The sequence below is a fragment of the Rhinolophus sinicus genome, chromosome 14 (assembly GCF_057876585.1).
Source record: "Rhinolophus sinicus isolate RSI-liver-muscle chromosome 14, RSI-T2T, whole genome shotgun sequence".
In the NCBI taxonomy this organism is placed as follows: Eukaryota; Metazoa; Chordata; class Mammalia; order Chiroptera; family Rhinolophidae; genus Rhinolophus; species Rhinolophus sinicus.
In genome coordinates, this window is record NC_142514.1 from 145703121 (window position 1) to 145724409 (window position 21289).

General features: G+C 37.3%; 1 protein-coding gene across 5 annotated transcripts in view; it reads right to left on the reverse strand.

Annotated features, from left to right (window-relative positions):
- Positions 1–685: 685 nt before the first annotated feature.
- The window catches only part of STK33 (serine/threonine kinase 33), a 135639-nt gene continuing 115035 nt past the window's right edge, over positions 686–21289 (reverse strand). For 4 of the 5 annotated variants that reach the window (XM_019728473.3, XM_019728439.3, XM_074335951.2 and 1 more), the window contains 2 exons: positions 16769–16975; positions 686–1509 (listed from right to left, as the gene is read on the reverse strand). In XM_019728473.3, the coding sequence (XP_019584032.2) occupies positions 1297–1509; positions 16769–16975 (420 nt within the window). In that variant the 3' untranslated portion in view covers positions 686–1296. The remainder of the gene's footprint in view (positions 1510–16768; positions 16976–21289) is intronic. The other variant, XM_019728455.3, reaches the window with a different exon arrangement.

The following is a 21289-nucleotide window of genomic DNA, read 5'->3' on the forward strand; positions in this document are numbered from 1 at the left end:
TGAGGCTGGGACCCAGAATGTGCTCCTCCCCGACTGGCCCACTACACCCGGAGAGGTGGTTTACGGGCTCCTAATGGGATTGGAAGTGATAATTAGTAAGGCAGAGACAACTTGAAGAAGCTATGGCAACTCCAGTTTTAAAATTAAGTCGACATTGAAACTAGCTTTGGTTGGGATTCCTCCACGGGAAGCACAGTGAAGACACTAAGAGAATGCCGGCAGAACACGAGCCGGGGTAATACAGCTGCGTCTTCCAAATTAAGTGCAAGAAGCACATCTACTCCCTTTAGCCACTGAGTGGATTTACGTGCAACCAGTACGTGCTCAGCTGGCCAGGTGTGTGGGTCACAATGGAGGCCTAAATGACAATCGCATGGGAGGAGGGTTGGAAGGAAACTAGGTGACTTTATAAAGGTAAAAGCCCATGCAAACTGTTCTTTCAGAATTTGTTTGGAAGGCCAAGCGAAGCATCTGTTCACCCAGTTTGACCAGGAATGGTGAAATTATTTGCCTAGGTGGAAGAAGATACCTCCGATACTAAGGATGATGATGTGTTTTCCCCTGTATCCCTAACTGTATTCCCCGAAGATGTGTACCTCCCTTTCCAGCAGCCGGCCAAGCTTGTAATTTGCAGATGGGCTTAGAGGACCTTATTATAGTTGCTTCTTGTTAACATGAAAATTAATGTGCATGGGTAACATCTGTCTTTTATTGATTCAATCAATACATTGGGAATTTAGCAGCAAGTTAATGGCAAGCAGTCACAAAATCTCCTATTTTTCTACATCTAAAGTAAGTTGTCTGAAACAATCCGTAGCAACCTACAATCACAAGAACACGCGTGAATGGCCGAAGCACTTGTGCTGTTGTGCCCATGGTAAATTTATTAGTAATTTCCTAACAAAATCTTCCAGTGCAAACTGCACCTAATTATTAGGGACCTCCATGAGCACATTTGGCTCTCATTTTCCCCTATAAAAACTGTGCCTAAATCTAAGAATGTGAAGTAAAACTGAGCAAGTACGCCCACAGCCTCGCTCTGAGGGCACCCGCTCCTCTAAACAACCTTCGAAAACATCTCGAGGTGACGTCAGCCGCAGCCCACCATCAAGCCCGTAGGTGGCTGTCCTTTAACACCACGCTGCGTGGTGATAACTAGCTTCAATTCTAAGCTCGTGCAAACACACCACAGGGCTCGGTAGAGCTAAAGGGCTAAAAGCTCGGGTCCCCTCCTATTCTCATTTTAGCATTAGACACAGAAGCTCTGTTTGTGTACTATTCAGCATTGGAGTAACCTTAGAATTTCTTTTTGGTTCTAGATAGGGCAATGGATTTAGCAGTGTATTTGGTGGCTGTTCCTTGGCTTGAACTCACAAGGGACTTCTCTATTTCTCCCTGGATTCCAGCTGGGAGGAGTCTGCCAGATGTGGAATTTGAACAGCTCATGTCCAAGTTGTCCATATTTTCCTTCTTACTGGTCACAGGAACTTTCGTTTTATAAGCAGTGGGCTAGAAATAAAAGGCCTGGATTAATTTTCAGATAAAAAGCAATCTACGTCAATTCAAAGAAGCAAGGGACTATGAAATTATCCAGGATTTGTAAGTTGAGCACTCTCTAGGATGTGAGATAGAAACAAGTCACATTGTGAAAATGTTATTTATTAAATGCCAAAGGAAGCTCCTTTAACATCTTCAAGAAAATGGAATTGTTCAGTGTTTGGTGTAGAGCAAACTCTAGGCAAATTTCAGATTCTCTGCCATGCGAAATGAAAGTAAATGTCTGGTAACATTTGCATAGGGACGTCCCCTTGGACATAACCGTACTCATTTCATCGGCGCAGATTTCTAAACAAGCTTTGACATCTGTATGGATACCCCGCCAAGTACATCATGACTATTCTTTCTAACCTGGGGACCAAGTGGCTTCATAGGGCCCACTCCTTAGAATCTCTGCATCGATTCCAGGCACTGGCTTCTAATCCCAGTCACACCACGTGGGCAGGTGTACAGACCTCATGGAGTCTCGAGGCCTCCATGTTAAATGGGGAAATGCTCTTTTCACACGTACTACATGGGTTTACTATGAGAATGAGCTGAGGTAGTGGCCATGAAAGTACTTCGTGACTTTAAAGCACAAAAACAAGTCACGCAAATACAAACAATTGTATTTTCTCAGGTCACCTCACCCCACAATAGAGGAAATGGTCTGCAATCCTGTCACGAGGGAAGCAGAGTCTATTTTGACCTTAGACCCATCTTAAAAGTGATCACTTCTAGTGAAATGAAGCTGAGCACAGAGTTCTAATATAGCAGAGACTGACTGTCTCAGGTCCTGACTGTCTCAGGACCTACACAAGCAGCACGGGGGACGAGACAGGGGTACAGATACAGCAAGTTCTCGTTTACACAGAATGATCTGGGAACAGGTACATAGGCCTAATTCATACTCCGGTTAACTGCAAGTTAGCGTTCATGGGAGTTAACAATCAGGTTAACAATTTTCAAAGAATGTGAAAAGATTACATGTAACACAAAATAAATAAACCTGGTGTCTCTCTGATCATTCAGGCCTTGTGACACAAGTGACCAAGTTTTATACACAGTAGTAGCACTTAACACATAGGTATTTATTTGTCTGGTGAGTAAATGACCTCCCAGGGCATAAGCAAAACATCAGGTCATTGAACGATTTTGTGGTACCTATATTTCAAGAAAGAGAAAACTTACCTGATGTTTGCTTATTGCAGACAGCCCTTAAGTATGTCCCTTTTCAGAGCATCACTCATGTGTGACTTTATAACAGGGTAGGCTAATTCTCGAGCTGGTAATTTTGTATAATGAAAAATTAATTTGTATAAACTTGGAAATGTAAACAGGTCCTTTTCTCCATAGAATTGTTTTCCCCCAAGAAAATTTCTGGGTTACTTCTCTGTGTAATCTTTCAAGAAACAGAAACACTTAAAGGGCTTTAGCATTCAGTAAAACAGGCTGTATGCTGTGTAACCCCTCACTGAAAACTTCTGTGCAGCAACAGGGTGAAAGCACAACACCCAGATGTTCTAGAATCTGGCTGAAGGTAAGTTGCTTTGTTTACTACAATCCTGGTCCCGAAGACATGAAGCCAATCTTGGAAATTTCAATTCATAAACATTTAATTCACTTGACATACAAATCCTATTAAAAGGTGAATCTATGTGTAACCTAAATGTCTCTCTTTTGACATTTCTACCTCTTGCGTTATCATCCAAATCACTGAGGAAATGTTTTTCAACATGTCCACTACAGCTAATACTATACAGAATAGGAATAAAAACTTAGTCGTTTTCTTCTTAATGCATTCATATTCCTATCTGGTTTAATGTTTCCATTCTTCTAAACTTTTCTATTTGTTAATTAGTGTACTTGAGTCATTCAACTTATGCTGTTACCAGTAACATGTAAGTGCCTGTTTTTGTTACTTTGTTTTCAATCTGGTATTTAATACATGTTATAATTAATATAGTCAACCATATTCTATTTGAGCACCAAAATTGGCCTAAAACTGGTTGCACTGAAACAAATCACAACATTTGTTCCTTTACCCCCGGTAACATCAATGCAAATCTATTTACCTTTACCCAATTGTTTATTGCAAATGCTTACAGGCTCTGTGTATATGTGTGCACCTTGTAAAATACTATATGTGTGTGTACTTTACCATTTTTCTTTGCTAATTTGCAGTTTCATTAAGTTTAGGAATCAGAATCATAAAAGCTTACTTAAAGCCTGAGTCTCCCTTCTGAAATGTCCCCTCATAGAAACTGTTTTCTGACACTAACAAAACATGGATGCAGGCAGGCCTTTATGGGGCCCTTTAGGCAGAGCTGTAACTTCTTCACTAAGAGCTAAGTCTCTCATGTCCTTGGAACAGAACCAGCCATGGAAAATTCTCGCTTCCAGGCTTTTCTTTAGGAACATAAACAGATCTTAATTTTTCAGGGATACAGATTTTACATTATAGATTATCTAAATTTTAGGTTTCTTTTTTTCTTTCTCATCGTTGATGGGATTCCTCAGAGATCGATGCTGTCACTGATGTAATCTGAAAGTTTTATGAGTAATAGACAGAGAAATGAAAAACAAAATTGCCAAGGCTGTAGGAGTTACTAAGATCTTCTGGGTCATGAAAGACAAATAGAAGGTGAGGAGCTCTCCTAAGACTATACAAAGGGAGAGGAAGATGAGAGAAGAATTTCAATATTCAGTTCTAGGGGGAAAGACTCTAAATAAGCATTATGAGGCTATTGCTCATCATTAATCAATCCAAGAGAGAGGATCTAAAATTCATTGTAGACTATTCTCCAAAGATATTGGCACACTACTGCACCGAGACCAAGAACACCTGGCAATCATCAGCAAACATCTTAGAAGTCAAAGAAAACAATTATCCCACCCTTATATAAAATCATGAAGAATTCATACCTGAAACACTGCAACCAGCGTGAACAGATACTATAAAGAGACCAAAGAAGGTTTACGAATATGATTAATGGGGGAGGTTTCTTTACAAGGAGTCCTTCCATCTAAAAATATGAAGAGTTAGAGGATGTACACAAGCACAACCTACAAAATGAAGAAGGGGGAAGCTTTCAGCGCAGGCATTAGACAGCAACGGGGGGCTGCAGTCAGGATGGTCACACCCGGGCTGCCCCAAGCAGCACTCGATTGTTCCTCAATTTGACAGTCTTACCATTTGGGACTGTTGAAGAATAGTCAGTCCTTCTGGGGGAAGAAAATGGAAGAGATGACTGTACTAGGTTCCCTTCAGTTCCATCTTTTAGTAATTCAGCTCCCTTGGCCTAATTTCTCCAGTTTGTGTTACTAATCTTGAAAAGGGGGCTCCATGTGCGCAAGGGGAGATACGTAACAAGAAAACTGGGTTAAATATACATATTTCATTATTCACTGGCATAACTTTAACTTGATGAACTCGTCTCGAGATAATGGATGCAAAACCTGTAAGCTCTAGGCATAGCCCTGAAAGCTAATACCAGTGCGTGATTACTAGAAACTGTTACCATTTCTCTGAATTTGGAGTAAAATATATGCTATTTAAGTAAAGTGGTTTATCACCATAGCAACCATTTCTAGAGTCACACACGCAAATTATAGGACTGCACAAGGTCCAAGTGACAGAACATTCTGATACAAGTTTTCAGCTATGGTTTTGCTTGCAAGGGTCACCACTTACACATTCCTGTGGTGTTCAGAAGGAAGAAGGGGAAAAAAAGAAAAGGGAAGAAGAAAAATTGACTTCCAAATGTGTAGTTTTCTTTTAGAAGGCTTCTCACGTAAAGAGCTGGGCTTTATATGGAGATAATAAAAATAAAATCTAACTTGCAAATTAAAGACGTAAACATCTCTCTTTTATGTTCAATTAAAGTATAACTTACATACAGTGCAATGTACAAATTTCAAGTGTAGAGTTTGATGAGTTTTGACAATGCACAACGCATAGATCTATATAACCAACACCCCAATCAAGGACTAGCACCATTTTTCAGAAAGTTCCCTCATGCCACTCCTAGACAACCCCTCCCATTCTGGGGCTACAAGTGTTCTGACATTCTTTCAACATAAATTACTTTTGTGTTTTCTAAAACGTCACACAAATGAAATACAGTATGTACTCTTTTGTGTCTGACTTCTTTTACTTAACATGTTTTTTTAATTGAAATTTCTATCAAGATAATTATAGAGTCTCATTATAACATGTTTTTGAGATTCATCCATGTATTAGTATTTTTGTTGCCAAGTAGTATTCCATTGTATGGATATACCACAATTTGTTTATTCATTCTTCTATTAATGGATAGTTGGGCTGTTTCCAGTTTGGGGCTGTTTATATATAACGCTGCTATACACATATCCTACATACCCTTTTTTGAACTTACATTTGGGATTGCTAGGTAAATGGTAAGTAAATGCTTAACTTTATAAATAACCGCCCAACGATATTCCAAAGGTAGTGTACCATTTTGCATTCCCACCAGCAATGTAGGAAAACTCCAGTTACTCTAATATTTGCTAAAATTTGGACTTGCCAATCTTTTTAAATTTGGCCATTCTATAAGGAATATGTAGTGATATATCATTATGGCATTTCTTGATATCATTTGCATTTTCCTGATGACTAACGATGTTACACATTTTTTCATATGCTTATTGACTACTTTACTTATCTATCTTCCTGTCTGAAGTGTCTGTTCAAGTCTTATGCCTATTTTTAAAATTGGTTTGCTTTATTATTGAGTTTTAGGAATCATCTAATATTCTGGATACAAGTTCTTTGTTAGATTATTTATTGCAAATATTTTCTCCTTTTCTGTGACTTGCCTATTCGTTTTCTTAACATGTTTTAGATGAACAAATGTGTTTACTTTTGATGAAGTCCATTTTATCCATTTTTTAAAGTGCTTTCTGTGGTCTTTGAAATCTACTACTCTCTGGTTGGAAGATATTCTCCTACGTTTTCTCCTAGGAACTTTGTAATTTAGCTTTTAGATTTAGGTCTATTATCCAATTCAAACTAATTTTGGTGTACAGTGTAAGCTAGGGGATCAAAGTTCATTTTTTTCCATGTAAATATCCTATTATTCCAGCACCATTTATTGAAAAAAACTATCCTTTCCCCAATTGAATGGATTTCAAACCTCTGTCAAAAATCAATTGACTACTAAGTATGGATCAAAATCTTGACTTTGATTTTGTTTTATTGATCTATTTATTTGTCTATTCTTACACCAATACCACACTGTACTAATTACTGTAGCTATATAGTAAATGTTGAAATCAAGTCATATACCATGTCTATATGGTCATTTAATATACGACAATGGAAGCAAGAATTTATGGTGGGGTAAAGACAGCCTATTCAATAAATGGTGCTGGGAAAGCTGGACAGACACATGCAAAAAAATGAAGCTGGACCACCTCCTCACACCATATACAAGAATAAATTCAAAATGGATTAAAGACTTAAATGTAAGATCTGAAACCATAAAACTCCTAGAAGAAACTATAGAAATAAACTTTACAGACATTACCTGGAGTAAGATTTTTACCGATATAGCCTCTTGGGCAAGGGAAGTAAGAGAAAAAATAAACATGTGGGATTACATCAAATTAAAAAGTTTTTTTTTACAGCAAAGGAAACCATCAATAAAACAAAAAGGGATCCTACTGAATGGGAGAAGATATGCCAATGATATATCCAATAAAGGGTTAATATCCAAAATTTATAAAAAATTCACTCAACTCCAAACAAACAACCCAATTAAAAAATGGACAGAGGACATGAAGAGACATTTTTCTAAAGAGGACATACAGATGGCAAACAGACATATGAAAAAAATGCTCAACCTCACTAATCATTAGAGAAATGCAAATAAAAACCACAATGAGATACCACCTCACCCCAGTCAAAATGGCTATCATCAATAAATCAACAAACAACAAGTGCTGGAGCGGATGTGGAGAAAAGGGAACCCTTGTGCACTTTTGGTGGGACGGCAGATTGGTGCAGCCACTACGGAAAACAGTATGGAGGTAGCTCAAAAATCTGAAAATGGAACTACCTTATGACCCAACAATTCCTCTCCTAGGTATCTATCCAGAGAAATCCAAAACTCTAATTCAAAAAAACTTATGCACCTCGATGTTTATTGCAGCACTATACACAATAGCCAAGACATGGAAACAACTGAAATGCCCATGGGTAGACGACTGGATTAAGAAACTGTGGTACATTTATACAATGGAGTATCATGCAGCCATAAAGAAGAATGAAATCTTACCATTTGCAACAATATGGATGGACCTAGAGACCATTATGCTAAATGAAATAAGTCAGACAGAGAACGACAAATACCATATGATCTCACTTATATGTGGAATCTAAAGAAAAGAATAAATGAATGAACTAATCAGAAACAGTCTCAGAGACACAGAGGAAAAACATGGTTGCTAGATGAGGGGTGGGGATAAGGGGGAAGGTGAGGGGATTAGAAAGCACAATCAGTAACCACAAGATTGCCATGTGGATACGAAAGTCAATTTGGGGAATGTATCAATAATGTAAAGATTTTGTAGGGTATCCAATGAACACTTGTCTCATTAGGGAGACCACCTCAGCGATGATGTAGATGCCTGATCACTGCATTGTACACCTGAAGCTGAAGCTGAACAATAATGAATGTCAACTACAATTTTATTTACACACACACACACACACATATACACATATATATGTATATACATATATACATATATATGTGTGTGTGTGTGTATATATATATATATATATATATATAGTTATAAGGAGAGGAGTACAGCATTAGGAATAGAGACAGTGGAAATGTAATGGCTGTGTGCAATGTCAGAGGGGTAGTAGATGGGGGGAGGGGGATTATCACTGTGTGAGGGATATAAATGATAAATGTCTATTACATTGTTTTGTACACCTGAAATTAATTTAAAAAAAATAAAAATAAATCAGGTCACATAAGTTCTCTAACTTTGTTCTTTTTAGGTTATTTTAGTCTTATGTATTTCCAAATCAATTTTAGAATCATCTTTTTAATTTCTAACAAAAAAGAAAGCCCTGCATTTCAATTGGGATTGCTCTAAAGTTATAAATCAATTTGGGGAGAACTGACATCTTAACAGTATCAGATCTTCCAATCAATGAACATAGTGTATCTCTCCAAATACTTCAGTTTTCTTCAATTTTACTCAGCAATATATTGTAGGTTTTGGTATAAATAGTTCACACATATTTTGTTAAATTTATCACTAATTATTTTAGGTTTTGCAGTAATATTTTAAATGGTATTTTAAAATGTTGTTTTCCAAGTGGTCATTGCTAGTATGTAACAATACAATTGATTTTTATATACAGATCTTGCATCCTGCAACCTGTTTAGTTTGCTTTTTGTCAATTCCTTGGGATTATCTATGTACATAATCACATCATCTGAAAATAGAGACAGTTTTATTCCTTCTTTTCCAGCTATATAATTGTATTTCTTTTACTTGTCTTGTTGCATTGGCTAAGACCTCTAGCACAATGTTAGAGAGAAGTACAAAGAACGTCTTTGTCTTTCTCGTATCTTCAGTGGGAAATATTCAATACACAAGTATAACCATTAAGAATGACATTAGCTTTAGAGGGTTTTTTGGGGTAAAAAAAATCCCAAATGTGTAAAAGAAGTTCCGTGCTGAGGAATTTTCTCATGTTTGATTGTTGAATTTTATCAATTTTTTTTCAAAATTAATGAGATAATTTGATGGCTTTTCTCCTTTACCTATTAATATGGTGAATTACATTGGTTGATTCCTGAATGTTAATCCAAACATATGTTCCTGGCATATGCTGTATGCTTGGCCACGATGCATTATCTCTTTTATATATTTCTGGATTCAGTTTGCTAATATCAAGTTTGGGATTTTTTTATGTCTACAGTAGTACCTCGGTTTTCGAACATCTCTGTTGACGAACATTTCAGTTTATGAACACCGTAAACACGGAAGTAAATGCTTCAGTTTTCAAACACGCCTCGGAAGTGGAACATCTCACGTGGCTTCCACTGAGTGCAAGATCCTGAGGCCTAGCTGTCGGTTGTTTTCGAACATTTCAGAACTCGAATGGTCTTCTGGAATGGATTACGTTTGGAAACCAAGGTACTACTGTATGTTTATGAGAGATACTGGCTAGTAAATTTCTTTGCTTGTAATACCCTTTCATGTTTCATATTAATGTTATGCTTGCCTTATAACTGCCCTGGAAAATATTCTCAAGGGTTTGTGTAACAAGCTTTGTCTTCTTTCTTCTTTAAATATTCGGAAGAATTAACCATTGAAATTATTTGGAACTGGTTTTCTTTATTGGAAAGGTCTTAATTAAGATCAATTTCAATTTTTAAAAGTAAATATAGAAATATTTAGAAATATTCAGATTTTCTATTTTTGTATATCTGTTTTGGTGGGGTTTTTTTTAAAGGCATTTGACCATTTCATATGAATTTTCTGATTTATTGACATTAAGTCATTCACAATATTCTCTTTTTAAAATCATTTCCTCCTTCTATTGTTGTTGAGAGGGTATTTGATTTGCTTTTTTTCCCCTAGCTGGTTGAAATGAAAGCTTATATCTCATTATTATTGCTACTGTTCTAAAGTCAACATTATTTTATATTTATTTGCTTATTTACTCTTGCCAATGCCCATCGTACCTTCCTACAGTTCAGTATTTCCATCTGGGATCATTTTCTTTTACCTTGAATTTTTTTCTTTTAGTATCTCTTATGGTACAATATGCTGGTAACAAATTCACGCATATTACACATACCTAAAAACATTTTTATTTTATCTTAATTTTTGAAGGAAATCATCACTGATAAAAAATTCCAAGTTGGCAGCTTTTTGTTTTGTTTTGTTTTCTATTTAGCACTTAAACAATGTCATTGCATTGTCTTCTGGCTTCCATTATTTTTGTTGATATGTCATATGTTACTCCTTTAATGGCATTGTGTCTTTCCCTTCTCCCCAACACAGCCCCAACTAGATACTTTTATAATTTTCTCTCTTAGGCCTAAAAAATTAGAGAACAGTATTCAAAACAACCACAGACACTAGAAAGTACTGACAGAATCCCTGAAAGGAGATAGCCAGAGAAGGGGCATCCTAAATTCTACCCAGCTAAAGATAAATGAACTGACCTAAGATTTAAACTGCTGGCTAAGAGACAATTTGCAGTTTATGTCCATCCTAGTAAATGCCTGCTAAAATGAAAACATCAACACTTTTTGGAGGAACATAGTCAAATCTAGAGTCAGCACAGCATAACATTTCTAATGTCCAGGGTACAATCCAAAATTACTCAACAGAAGTAACAATCAATAGAGACAGATCCTGAGATGTCCCAGATGTTGAAATTAGCAAACAAGGATTTTTAAAGCAGTTATCATAACTATTATCAGTGATGTTAAGGAAAATATGTTTTTATGAATAAAGGAGGTATCAGTAGAGAAATGGAAATAAAAAATATGAAAATTTTAAAATAAAATATAACAGCTGAAATTAAATATTCATGATAGGTGTAATATGAACATGGAGATAACAGAAGAGTAAACCTGAAGATAGATCAATAGATTGTATCCAATTTAAAGAACAGATTGAAAAAATATAGCCTTAAGGACCTATAGAACAAAATCAAATGGTCTGACATGTGAATAGAGTCTCAGAAAAATAATTTTTTTAAATGATGATAAAATTTCCCAAACGTGGCAAAAGACACAAATTTACAGATTCCAGAAGTTCAGCAAACCCCAGCAGGATAAATGTAAAGAACATGCTTTAAAATGTCATTGTCAAACTGCTGAAAACCAATGATAGAGAAAATCTTGTAAGGGGGGTGGGGGGTGGGGGGTGGGAGATGAGGGTAAGGGAGATCGAATATATGGTGATGGAAGGAGAACTGACTCTGGGTGATGAACACACAATGGGATTTATAGATGATGTAATACAGAATTGTACACCTGAAATCTATGTAATTTTACTAACAATTGTCACCCCAATAAATTTAATAAAATAAAATTTAAAAAAAACAAAACATTCAAAGCATAGTGACACATTGCATATAGGGAAAGAGCATTTCAAATGACCAATGATTTCTTATCAGAAGAAATAGAAGTCAGAAGCCAATAGAATAACATCTTTAAAGTATAGACCCCAAAACATGTCAAGACATAATTCTATAAACAGAGAAAATACCCTTCAAAAATTAAAACAAACTAAGACATTTTCAGGTAAAAGAAAACTAGGAGAACTCATCACTAGCAGACATAATACAAGAAATGCAAAGGAAATTCATCAGGTTGAAGGAAAATCATACCAGATGGAAACTTGGATATTCAGAAAGAAGAGCATCAGAAATAGTAAATATATAAGACAATTTTTCCTCTTAATTTCTTGGAAATACATATGACTTAAAAACAAAAATTAAAACACTGTTTTGTTGGGCTTATAATTATGTAGATGTAATACATGTGGCAATTATAGCATAAAGTCAGGAAAAGAGATGAATGAGCCCAAATTAATACATCTGAATTGAGGCAGTATTAGTTATAACCCGACCCACTGGATTGGTTCTCCATAGGGAAAAGATACACATAGCATATCCTAATAGCCATAGTCCCTAAGAGGGACTAAACAAAAGCCAGGGAGAGCAGAGAAGTGATTTGAAAGGATTCACTAATATATCCTTTGAAGTAGGGAAGCCTGGCTAAGCCTATGGTGAAACCTAAGCCTTTACACTGGAGGTTCTTCTAGTGGGAGTAGAAGTAGAGACAATAGCATTGTTGTTTATGGAAGCCTATGAATCCAAACTAGCAACCGGCATTGCAAACAGCAGTAGCTCAAAGAACAGCAGGTCAAGATTCATGTTAGCACCATCAATGGTTTGTACCTGTATTAGTCACTATTGCTGCAGGTTCCATGATTCACTAGGAGAACCCACAGGACTCAGCATATAGTTGTACTCATTGCTATGATTTATTACAGTGAAAGGATGCAAAGCACAATTAGCAACGGTAAAACGCACTTGAGGTGAAGTCCAGTGGAAACCAGGCTCAAGCTTCCAAGGGTCCTCTCCCAGGAGTCACCCAGAATGCATCTAATTACCCCAGCAACATGTTGTGACAACACATGTGAAAAGTTGCCAACCAGGGAAGCTCTTAAAGACTCAGCAGCCACGGTTCTTACTAGGAGCGGGCCATGTAGGCAGCCTCTGCCTAGCACCTGCCAAAATTCCAGCCTCTCAGAAGGAAAGCAGGTGTTCAGCATAAACCATACTGTTTGTACAAACAGTTTAGGCACAATGAATCATTCTCATCAGCTAATGGTAGCAAAATCTAAGTTCCCAGAAGCCAGCCTAAGGCCAGCCTTGCAAGCAAACCTTTTCAAAGATAGCAGTTTAGGCCTGCTGTGTTAACTCTTTTCTGTACAACTAGGTAGAAAATAACTACAAATGTCTCAGTGTCTTATGACAATAAATAGTATTTTTTTCTCAATTAGCTGTAGGGCTTAGCTGTGCTAGGCTAGACCTTAGGCTTTGTATTGGACTCAGGTCTACTCCACAAATCTTCATGATTCCCAGAACTATGGCTCCCTGTGGGCATGTGCTTGGGGCAGGTGACAGAAAATACAAGAGAGTAAGTTAAATCATGCACACGCTCTTAAGGTCTCTGTTTACATCATACCTCTAAATATTCCATTAGCCGAAGTGAATCATATAGATCAGTCCAACATTAGTAGAGTGAGAAACTTTCCTTCATCTACTATAATAGGGAGAACTGCAAAGTCACATGGCAAAGGGTATGAATGTATAACTCCCTCTCAGGGAGGGATGAAATCATTGGGGAAAATAACGCAATGTACCACAGTACCCTAGAGACTTCACCAAACTCAGAAGGCAAATGAGGTTGGAAGCATCATCTTATCACCTCTGAAAATGACATTTCTTAGTCTGTTCATTAGTTTATTCTAACACCTATACCCAAAGGAGCCTTGAAGCAGGCAGGAGAAAAACAAGTTATTTTTGTAATATTCTATGCAAGTTCTTTAGCAATATAATAATAAAAGTATAATAGTTAACATTAATTTTGCTTACCATATGTCAAGAGTGTTACTTGCAAGACTTCATTTAGTCCTTGGTTGATGTCACTAATCCCATTTTACAGATGAGAAAACAGGGGCCTAGAGACTTGCCCATGGTTGTAAAGCTTGTAAATGGTGAAGCCAGGATTAGAATCCAGGCAGCCTTGATCTGGAACTTGTGCTTTTAACCATTTTGATAATTTTCATTAGCTAATGATAGCAAAATCTAAGTTCCCAGAAGTGCAGTGCTTGGGCACATACGCCAGATTGCAGTACTTCAATACTGGTGTACAAAAGTGTGTCAAAATTGAGAAAGTACTACCAAATCTGTACATGATTCACATGGGCTCAGAGAGCTAAGATTCAATTTGTAAAGAAAATTTTTATCCTACTGAACTAAAATACAAAAAAAGCTGACTTTTTCCTCATAGAAATACATATATATGCCATAATTCAACTGTTTACTTTCAATGTTATTTCGATTCAAACACTTCTTGCCTTTGAAGAACTACTGCATGCATGCATTTTGTTGATCAAAATAACTTTCAAAGTTTCTAAGCCACCTTGTCCTTTTACTTTCTACACTAGGGAAAGTATCTGCCACATGTACCATCTCTTGTAACACTGTAAAGGCCATATTTTCAGTCAAGAAAAATGATCACAAAATTATCACAAAAATTTTCCATTTTCATTAAATAAATATAGTCAAGGCTGCATTCAATAAATAATTGAACAACGGAGAAGTTTCTCCTTTATGAAGTAAGAATTCTGTAAGGCAACTATAGTACTTCTATGACATCCGAAGTGTCTAGTCCCTCCCTCTATTATGGGGAGGTGCATTTTAATTATGGACATTCATTTCTCTCCCATTGTTTTCTGAGCTCAATGAATAATGAAAGTATTATACTATTTATCAGAAATCACTAAGGACCTAATGTTAAAAGGGCATGCTCCTGCAAGAAGCAATGGTCTGCCAAGTGTCTCATTTGAAGATGAGTAAATGCTTTTGTAAGAGTTAAAGTCTTGGGTCTGTCTGAGAGATTAGATTAAGGACCCATTGTGGGGAATTCAGAGGGTTACTAATAACAGTGCATTATCTAGATGTACTCAGCCTGAAAAACACAAGAAACACATGAGAGAACATTTCTGTCCTCAAAGAACACCATTACCTAAAATAGGCTAAAAGCTGGAAATGAAAAGAAAAAAAGAAAGGACATTGCCAAATGCCAACCACTTGAAAACAAGTTTGAAAAAGTGAAGTGTGATACCTTAATCCAAACATGAGCAATGAGGAGATGCAGACTGTGTTTTTCCATAATGTACAGGGCATTTGGAACTAGAGAAGAGTTATTCAGGGAAAGAGGAAAGTGCTTAGTTCAAGTGGTTTTGTTTTTAACAAACCCTCACTTTCTCTGCTAGTTTTCGAAGAGCTCTGCCACTTATCTAAAAAATGATTTTCCTGGCTTGTGAGAAATATGAAATCAGGAGCTCTAAATGGATTTATCAGATTCTCCAGAAGAGAGAACAATGATACAATGGAAAGCAGGAATTGCTGGCATATTTCCATTTAACTTACAGCCAAATTTCAAATATTTTAATGGAAAAAGAATCATACATTTCCTTAATTTAGTAGGTATAAATTATTTATGGCATCAAATGGAGTATGTGTATGTATACGTGTGTGTGTGTATAAAATGCCTAAAACGTCATTGTCAAACTGCTGAAAACCAAAGATAGAGAAAATGTTGAAAACATGATTGTGTGTGTGTGTGTGTGTGTGTGTGTGTGCGCGTATAAAATGCCAAGCCAGCTAATAAGAAAATCGTCAATTGATGTTCAATAAGGGAATGCAAACGTGAGTTTTTAAAATATTATTTTAAACACGAATATAAAACATACACTGCTTCTAAGCATTGCAGGAGTTGTTAGTTGTTAACAGAGTAGAGATGATAAAGGGAATTCAATAAACTTATGTTTATATTATGGTAAATATGATTATTTCTAAATACCTGAATCATTAAATGTTAAGCTTATTATATAGATATTTGCTATCAAGTAAACAAAGAAGTTCCCACCCAGTAAATCAAAATCAATCAGTAGATCAGTCTCCTAGTTCTCTTTCTGTACGTTTCTGACACATTCTTAGCACAGAAGGGAGTGGGCCAGCAAGGCTGCGCCTTCCTGGGTGGCGCCCTCTCAGTGCCTCTCTCCACTCCGCCTCTCTCCAGGTTTCAGAGGACTGAGAAGCAGCAACTCCTCACAAGAAGTCTGGCTGCCCTAAGGTGAGCACAGCCCCTACTGGCAGGATGCTCAGTTATTAAAGAAGAGCTAAAACGTGTTCATTAGATTTCAGGACAAGAAAGAGAACAAACATACAGAAAACTTTTCCACAAACATAGAAACAAAAGAAAAAAGGGTTTAGGTAAATTGTTAGGCTATCCAGTTAGTAGAACACAATCTAGAATTAATCAAAATGCTCTGAAATTTTATTCACTGAAAAGAATAAAACTATATTAAGGTCTAATAAGGTAAAATGATAAATCTATATAAACAGTGTCAGTTATCATAAAATTGGAAACAAATAACTGGATAATGTAATCACTTTTTTTCTAGGTAATATGTAAACCCATTCCAAATTGTATAGCCTGGTAAAATTTAAAAAATTATTAATTTTGACCCATGGGCCAAATTTGGCACACCGTCTGTTTCTGCTATGTCCTTAAAAAAGCCTATGCCTCTTTTCATGCTATAACAGAGTTCAGAAGTTGTGACAGATACTGTTATAGCCCACAAAGCCTAAAATATTTACTATCTGTTCCTTTATAGGAAACATTTGCAGACTCCTGCCCTATATAATCACAGATCTTAAAAATCAGCATATAGGCCGCATTGCTAAATCATGATGGACTCGAGGGAGGAAAGAACTTTACTTGCTTTACCATGCAAGTCCTTAGTTACAAACCAATAAAAAAAGACAGAGTTGCAAAATATGTTTCAAGTGCCGTGAGGGTACTTTACAGTTTGGAGAAATGAAATAATTGTTCTTCCTACTTATTTTATTGGTTCTTCCTACCTGTTTTTCCTCGTCTTCATCTGAAGTGTTAGTGACATCATGGACATTTCCGCTGGGTCCACTGGCTGGGTAATCTTTCAACTTTTCTTGAATGGACCACTTGTTCTTTTGATCTGTTGTGTTTTCCTCATCACTTCCTGGATTATTTTTCCATTCTTTCATCATTTCTAACACATTGGATGGTCTCAATGAAGAAAGTGCATTGCCCTAATGTTAACAATGAATTTTTTGGTGTTATAAAAAATTTAGAAAATTGAAAGGATTCTTATATCTTTTAGTAACATATTCCCCCAAATTCAGTAAATCACATGGAAAAATTATAAATGGCAAAACTTCTGATGCTCCTTGGAACAAATTCCCTGTACTGACAGATCCACCTCAAAACTAACAGGAAAGCTGAAAGAAGTTCACCCAAGTCTAGTGAACCCCACATTCAAGGCAAGCTTATATAATATCAAAATGTCTAGGTCAAAAAAAATCTAAATTCAGTTGATAAGTCAAGGGCTGTATCTAAGAATATTGATGTTTGATTTGAAAGCCCTTAGTTGCCTGGAAGATTTAGATATAAGGTGGTCATTTGGTTATAATTGATTCAGTGCAGTTTTTATCCCAGATGTGATTATACAAGGTGTGATCAAACAATATAGTGAATGTTTAAATAAAAAAATATATTACAGTAAAAGACACATTGCCATTAATCCCCCTCAAAATACTCCCTCTCGCTTTGAACACACTTATCCCATCATTCTTGCCACTTTCTGAAGCAGTTCTGGAAGTCCTCTTTCATGAGTGTCTTTAGTTGCACTGTCATGGCTGCCTTGATGTCCTGAATCGATTCAAAACATTTACCTTTCATGGTCATTTTGACTTTAGGGACGAGCCAGAAGTGACACTGTCAATAACGTGGATAAGGACATACCGTAATATATCTATTTGACAGAAATTGCCGTACCAGAAGCGATGTGTAACACAGAGCACTGTCATTTGGAGGACAAAACTGTCCATTTCATGTTAATGTGTTATTTGTGATCCATGATTTACGGTACACTTTAAAACACACCTTCTCTCAACCACAGCTCACACCAGACTTGACTACACCAAACAAGTTGAAACTTGTCACATACTCTTACTAAGATTTGACGCATCGCTTCCTGTATTGAAGGTCCCTGCCTTTCTGTTGGATGGCACTCGGCAGCAGCCTTCACCATATTTGGTGATCACAACAGAAAGTCTCCGTGTTACATGTCGCTTCTGGTACAGCAATTTCTGTCAAATAAAAACATTATGGTGTGTCCTCATCTACCTTCTTCACTGGATCTGGCATGGTGCGACTTCTGGCTCTTCCCCAAAGTCAAAATGACCATGAAAGGTAGACGTTTTGAATCGATTCAGGGTATCTAGGCAGCCATAACAGCGCAACTAAAGACACTCATGAAAGAGGACTTCCAGAACTGCTTCAGAAAGTGGTAAGAACTATGGAATAAATGTGTTTGAAGTGAGAGGGAGAATTTTGAGGGGGATTAATGGCAATGTGTCTTTTACTGTAATAATTTTTTTAATTTAAACATTCACTGTATTGTTTGATCACACCTCTTACAATACCAAAATTGAACACTTTATATTAACTAGATTTTTCTCAAATATAATATTCCATTTAATGCCAAGAAATACATGAGTGCAGTCTCAAATGGCTCCTGCTAGACTAGGTATGCCTTAAATACCTTTTTCTCCTCCCTCAGATTAGTAGAGAAAGTTTGGACAAGAAATCTGGATCACACTTAGATTAAAATGGGAAGTTCAGATGTGAGCACAGCTTTGGAGAGATTCTAAATTAACTTGGTATGTGGGTGGATTGAAGTATTAAGTATCAGTGACACAGAATACTATGAGACAGAGTACTTTAAAGGCAGCCATCTGAGTACACTATTGAGGATCTGTAGAGTTTAATATGTTTGCAGTGAAAGATAAACATTAAGTGGGGAATAGTGATAATTAAATGAGGATCATTATGCAACTAATTCCCCGTGGTTCTATTTCATCCTGTTTTAAGAAGGTCTATATTCTTACCAATCTCATAGCATTGTATAACACTTTTTGTTGCCCTCATGCAACCGCTACCATTACTTCCAGAATGCCTTCTGCCAACCCATAGCCTACACTTCCTTCAAGGCTCAATTTAAGAGTCATCTCTGTTAAGTATCCCAGAACTTCAAAGATACCATCAACTTAAACTCAAAGCATAGATAGAGGCTCAAAGAGCATGAAACAGTTGAAACCATTTCGAACAGCAGATAGTCTCAGAGCGCTCAAATGAATGAGTTCTGGTCTCCAGGGCTCTGTCAACAGCTCTGCTTCATCCCTATGATCCATAACTTCCTGGCTGCATCCCGAACTTTAACCCTAATTTTCATGTAATCACAGTGTCCAGGCTCCTGGAATGCCTCAACTTGATTCTTTCACCACAGACAGAGACAATCTGACATATGTATGTCTGTAATCCCAGTCCTCAATTGCCCTTCCCTGATAAACTCTCCACAAGTTAATTCTTTGGGTATTTTAGTAGTCACTAATGCTGCTCACCCAACATTCCTTTCTTCTAGGAACATGGCAGAATTGTACTTCTCTACCTCTTTTTGGACATGACCATGTGACCTGTTTTGGCCAGTGAAATGTGATTGAAAATGAGGCAGGATAGGTAGCCTTGGAAATTGACAATCCACTACAGGGTACAACGTGAGGTACCTCATTAGTTATATAAGTAACAAGTGACTGTGTTCAGTGCCTGCAGCTGGAGAAAAACAAGAACTAGTTTCATCCAGCTAGGCTAATCCCCTTGACTGGGACCTGACCTTTAGCTAATTTTAATATCATTATAATATCATTTGCATTGTGGATACTATGACTCCCATCATGCATCTGACACCATGACAGTTCCAGAAGAACCAAAAAAGGAAGAAAAAGTGGGAAACGGAGGGTCCCACCCAGGGGGAGGAGATGAATGAACCATGTCAATGGAACGTCACCAATTCCCACTTCAGGAGGGATAAATTCCCCTAATCATGACTTCCTTGGAGCGACTCAGTTTCTGAATTTGCCAGCACTTCTCTCTTATGTGTGTACTTTTGTTTCGATAAACTAACTTCCTGCACTTTTCTGCATCTGTCTCGCTCTTGAATTTTTTCTTGCATGAAGACAAGAACCTGGTCACCACTCAGGGTTGAGTCCTCTCGTGGACATCCCTGTGAGCCTCAGCGACATCTCTGGTGACTTAGATGGTACATCTTCACCAGCCTGGACTGATCTTCCCAAGGTTAAGGACAAAGCCACTTTTGTCTTTCGCTTTCTTTCTGTTTCTGAGAAAGCCACCTCGGGAAAGCTTTAGCTGCATTGCGGGCAGGTTAAGCACTTAAGAGCAATTAGAGTGCTCCCACTTGAAGACACCCGTGATAAGTTGGTCACAGATCTGTAGATTACCTCTAGGCATCCCACCAACATCAAGACAATACCCATGCAACGAGGTGCACAATTCCACAATCATACATCTCCCCTTTCCCCTGCAACAATTTCCTGTATCAGGATTAGGACGGCCTCCCGAGAGTTGGTTGTCTTGATTTCTCTTTTATCTGAACCACAGCTCTGGGTTGAGTCCTCCAGTGACAGAAATGGTATGTATCACTCTGGATGGAAATTTTAGGAGATAGCATGCAATTTGTCACGTTCCCAACTTGTGCCTTAATAACTACAGAAGCACAGAGATGAGGCCACACAGCCTAGGTCTCTGAGTGAAGGTAAAGTAAAACAGAATCTCCTCTCTTCCTCACCTCCTCCAGCCAATGTGCAATGGAAGGCATCAACAACACTGGGATTTGGGGGTCACTTGTTACTGCAGCATAATATAGTCTATGCTGATCAACACAGCAAATGAACATTTACATTCTGTAAGTAGCTCCCAAAGAGCCTTAAAAAGAGTGAGTCTATTGTACAACCAGCATACTCAACAAAATTGCAATGACTACAGAAATCACATGCAATTAGTACCATGTGATAAACCATTTATTTAGGCAGTCCTTGCTTTGCACAGTCCTGATACGCATGAATTCAGTCATCATGACTTAGTTAAATAATATCAACAACACAGTTCAAATTTCAGTCACCATGGTGTATCAACTCTCATTGCATAAAGTTCAAACTTCACTGCTAGTTCTTTAATCCACAATAACTAAGCAAATGCTAGATGTGCATCATGGTAAGTGACCAATCATGTTACTTCTTTCACAATCTGTTGGTGACTGGACACTGTGCATCTGCTATTAAGTTCACACATACACAGCAAAGTGTGCAGTTGTGTTGCCTCATCTCCCAGAGAACTTGTCAACAAAGATGAAAGTGCAGTAAAGAAATTAAAAGTGGTAACACTGGAATTGAATCACATACAAATGGAGTAATAGAAGAAACAGCTGACCGTGGGAATGTTGACACCCCACCATTTGAGAGAATCCAGATACGCAACCAAAGGAACTT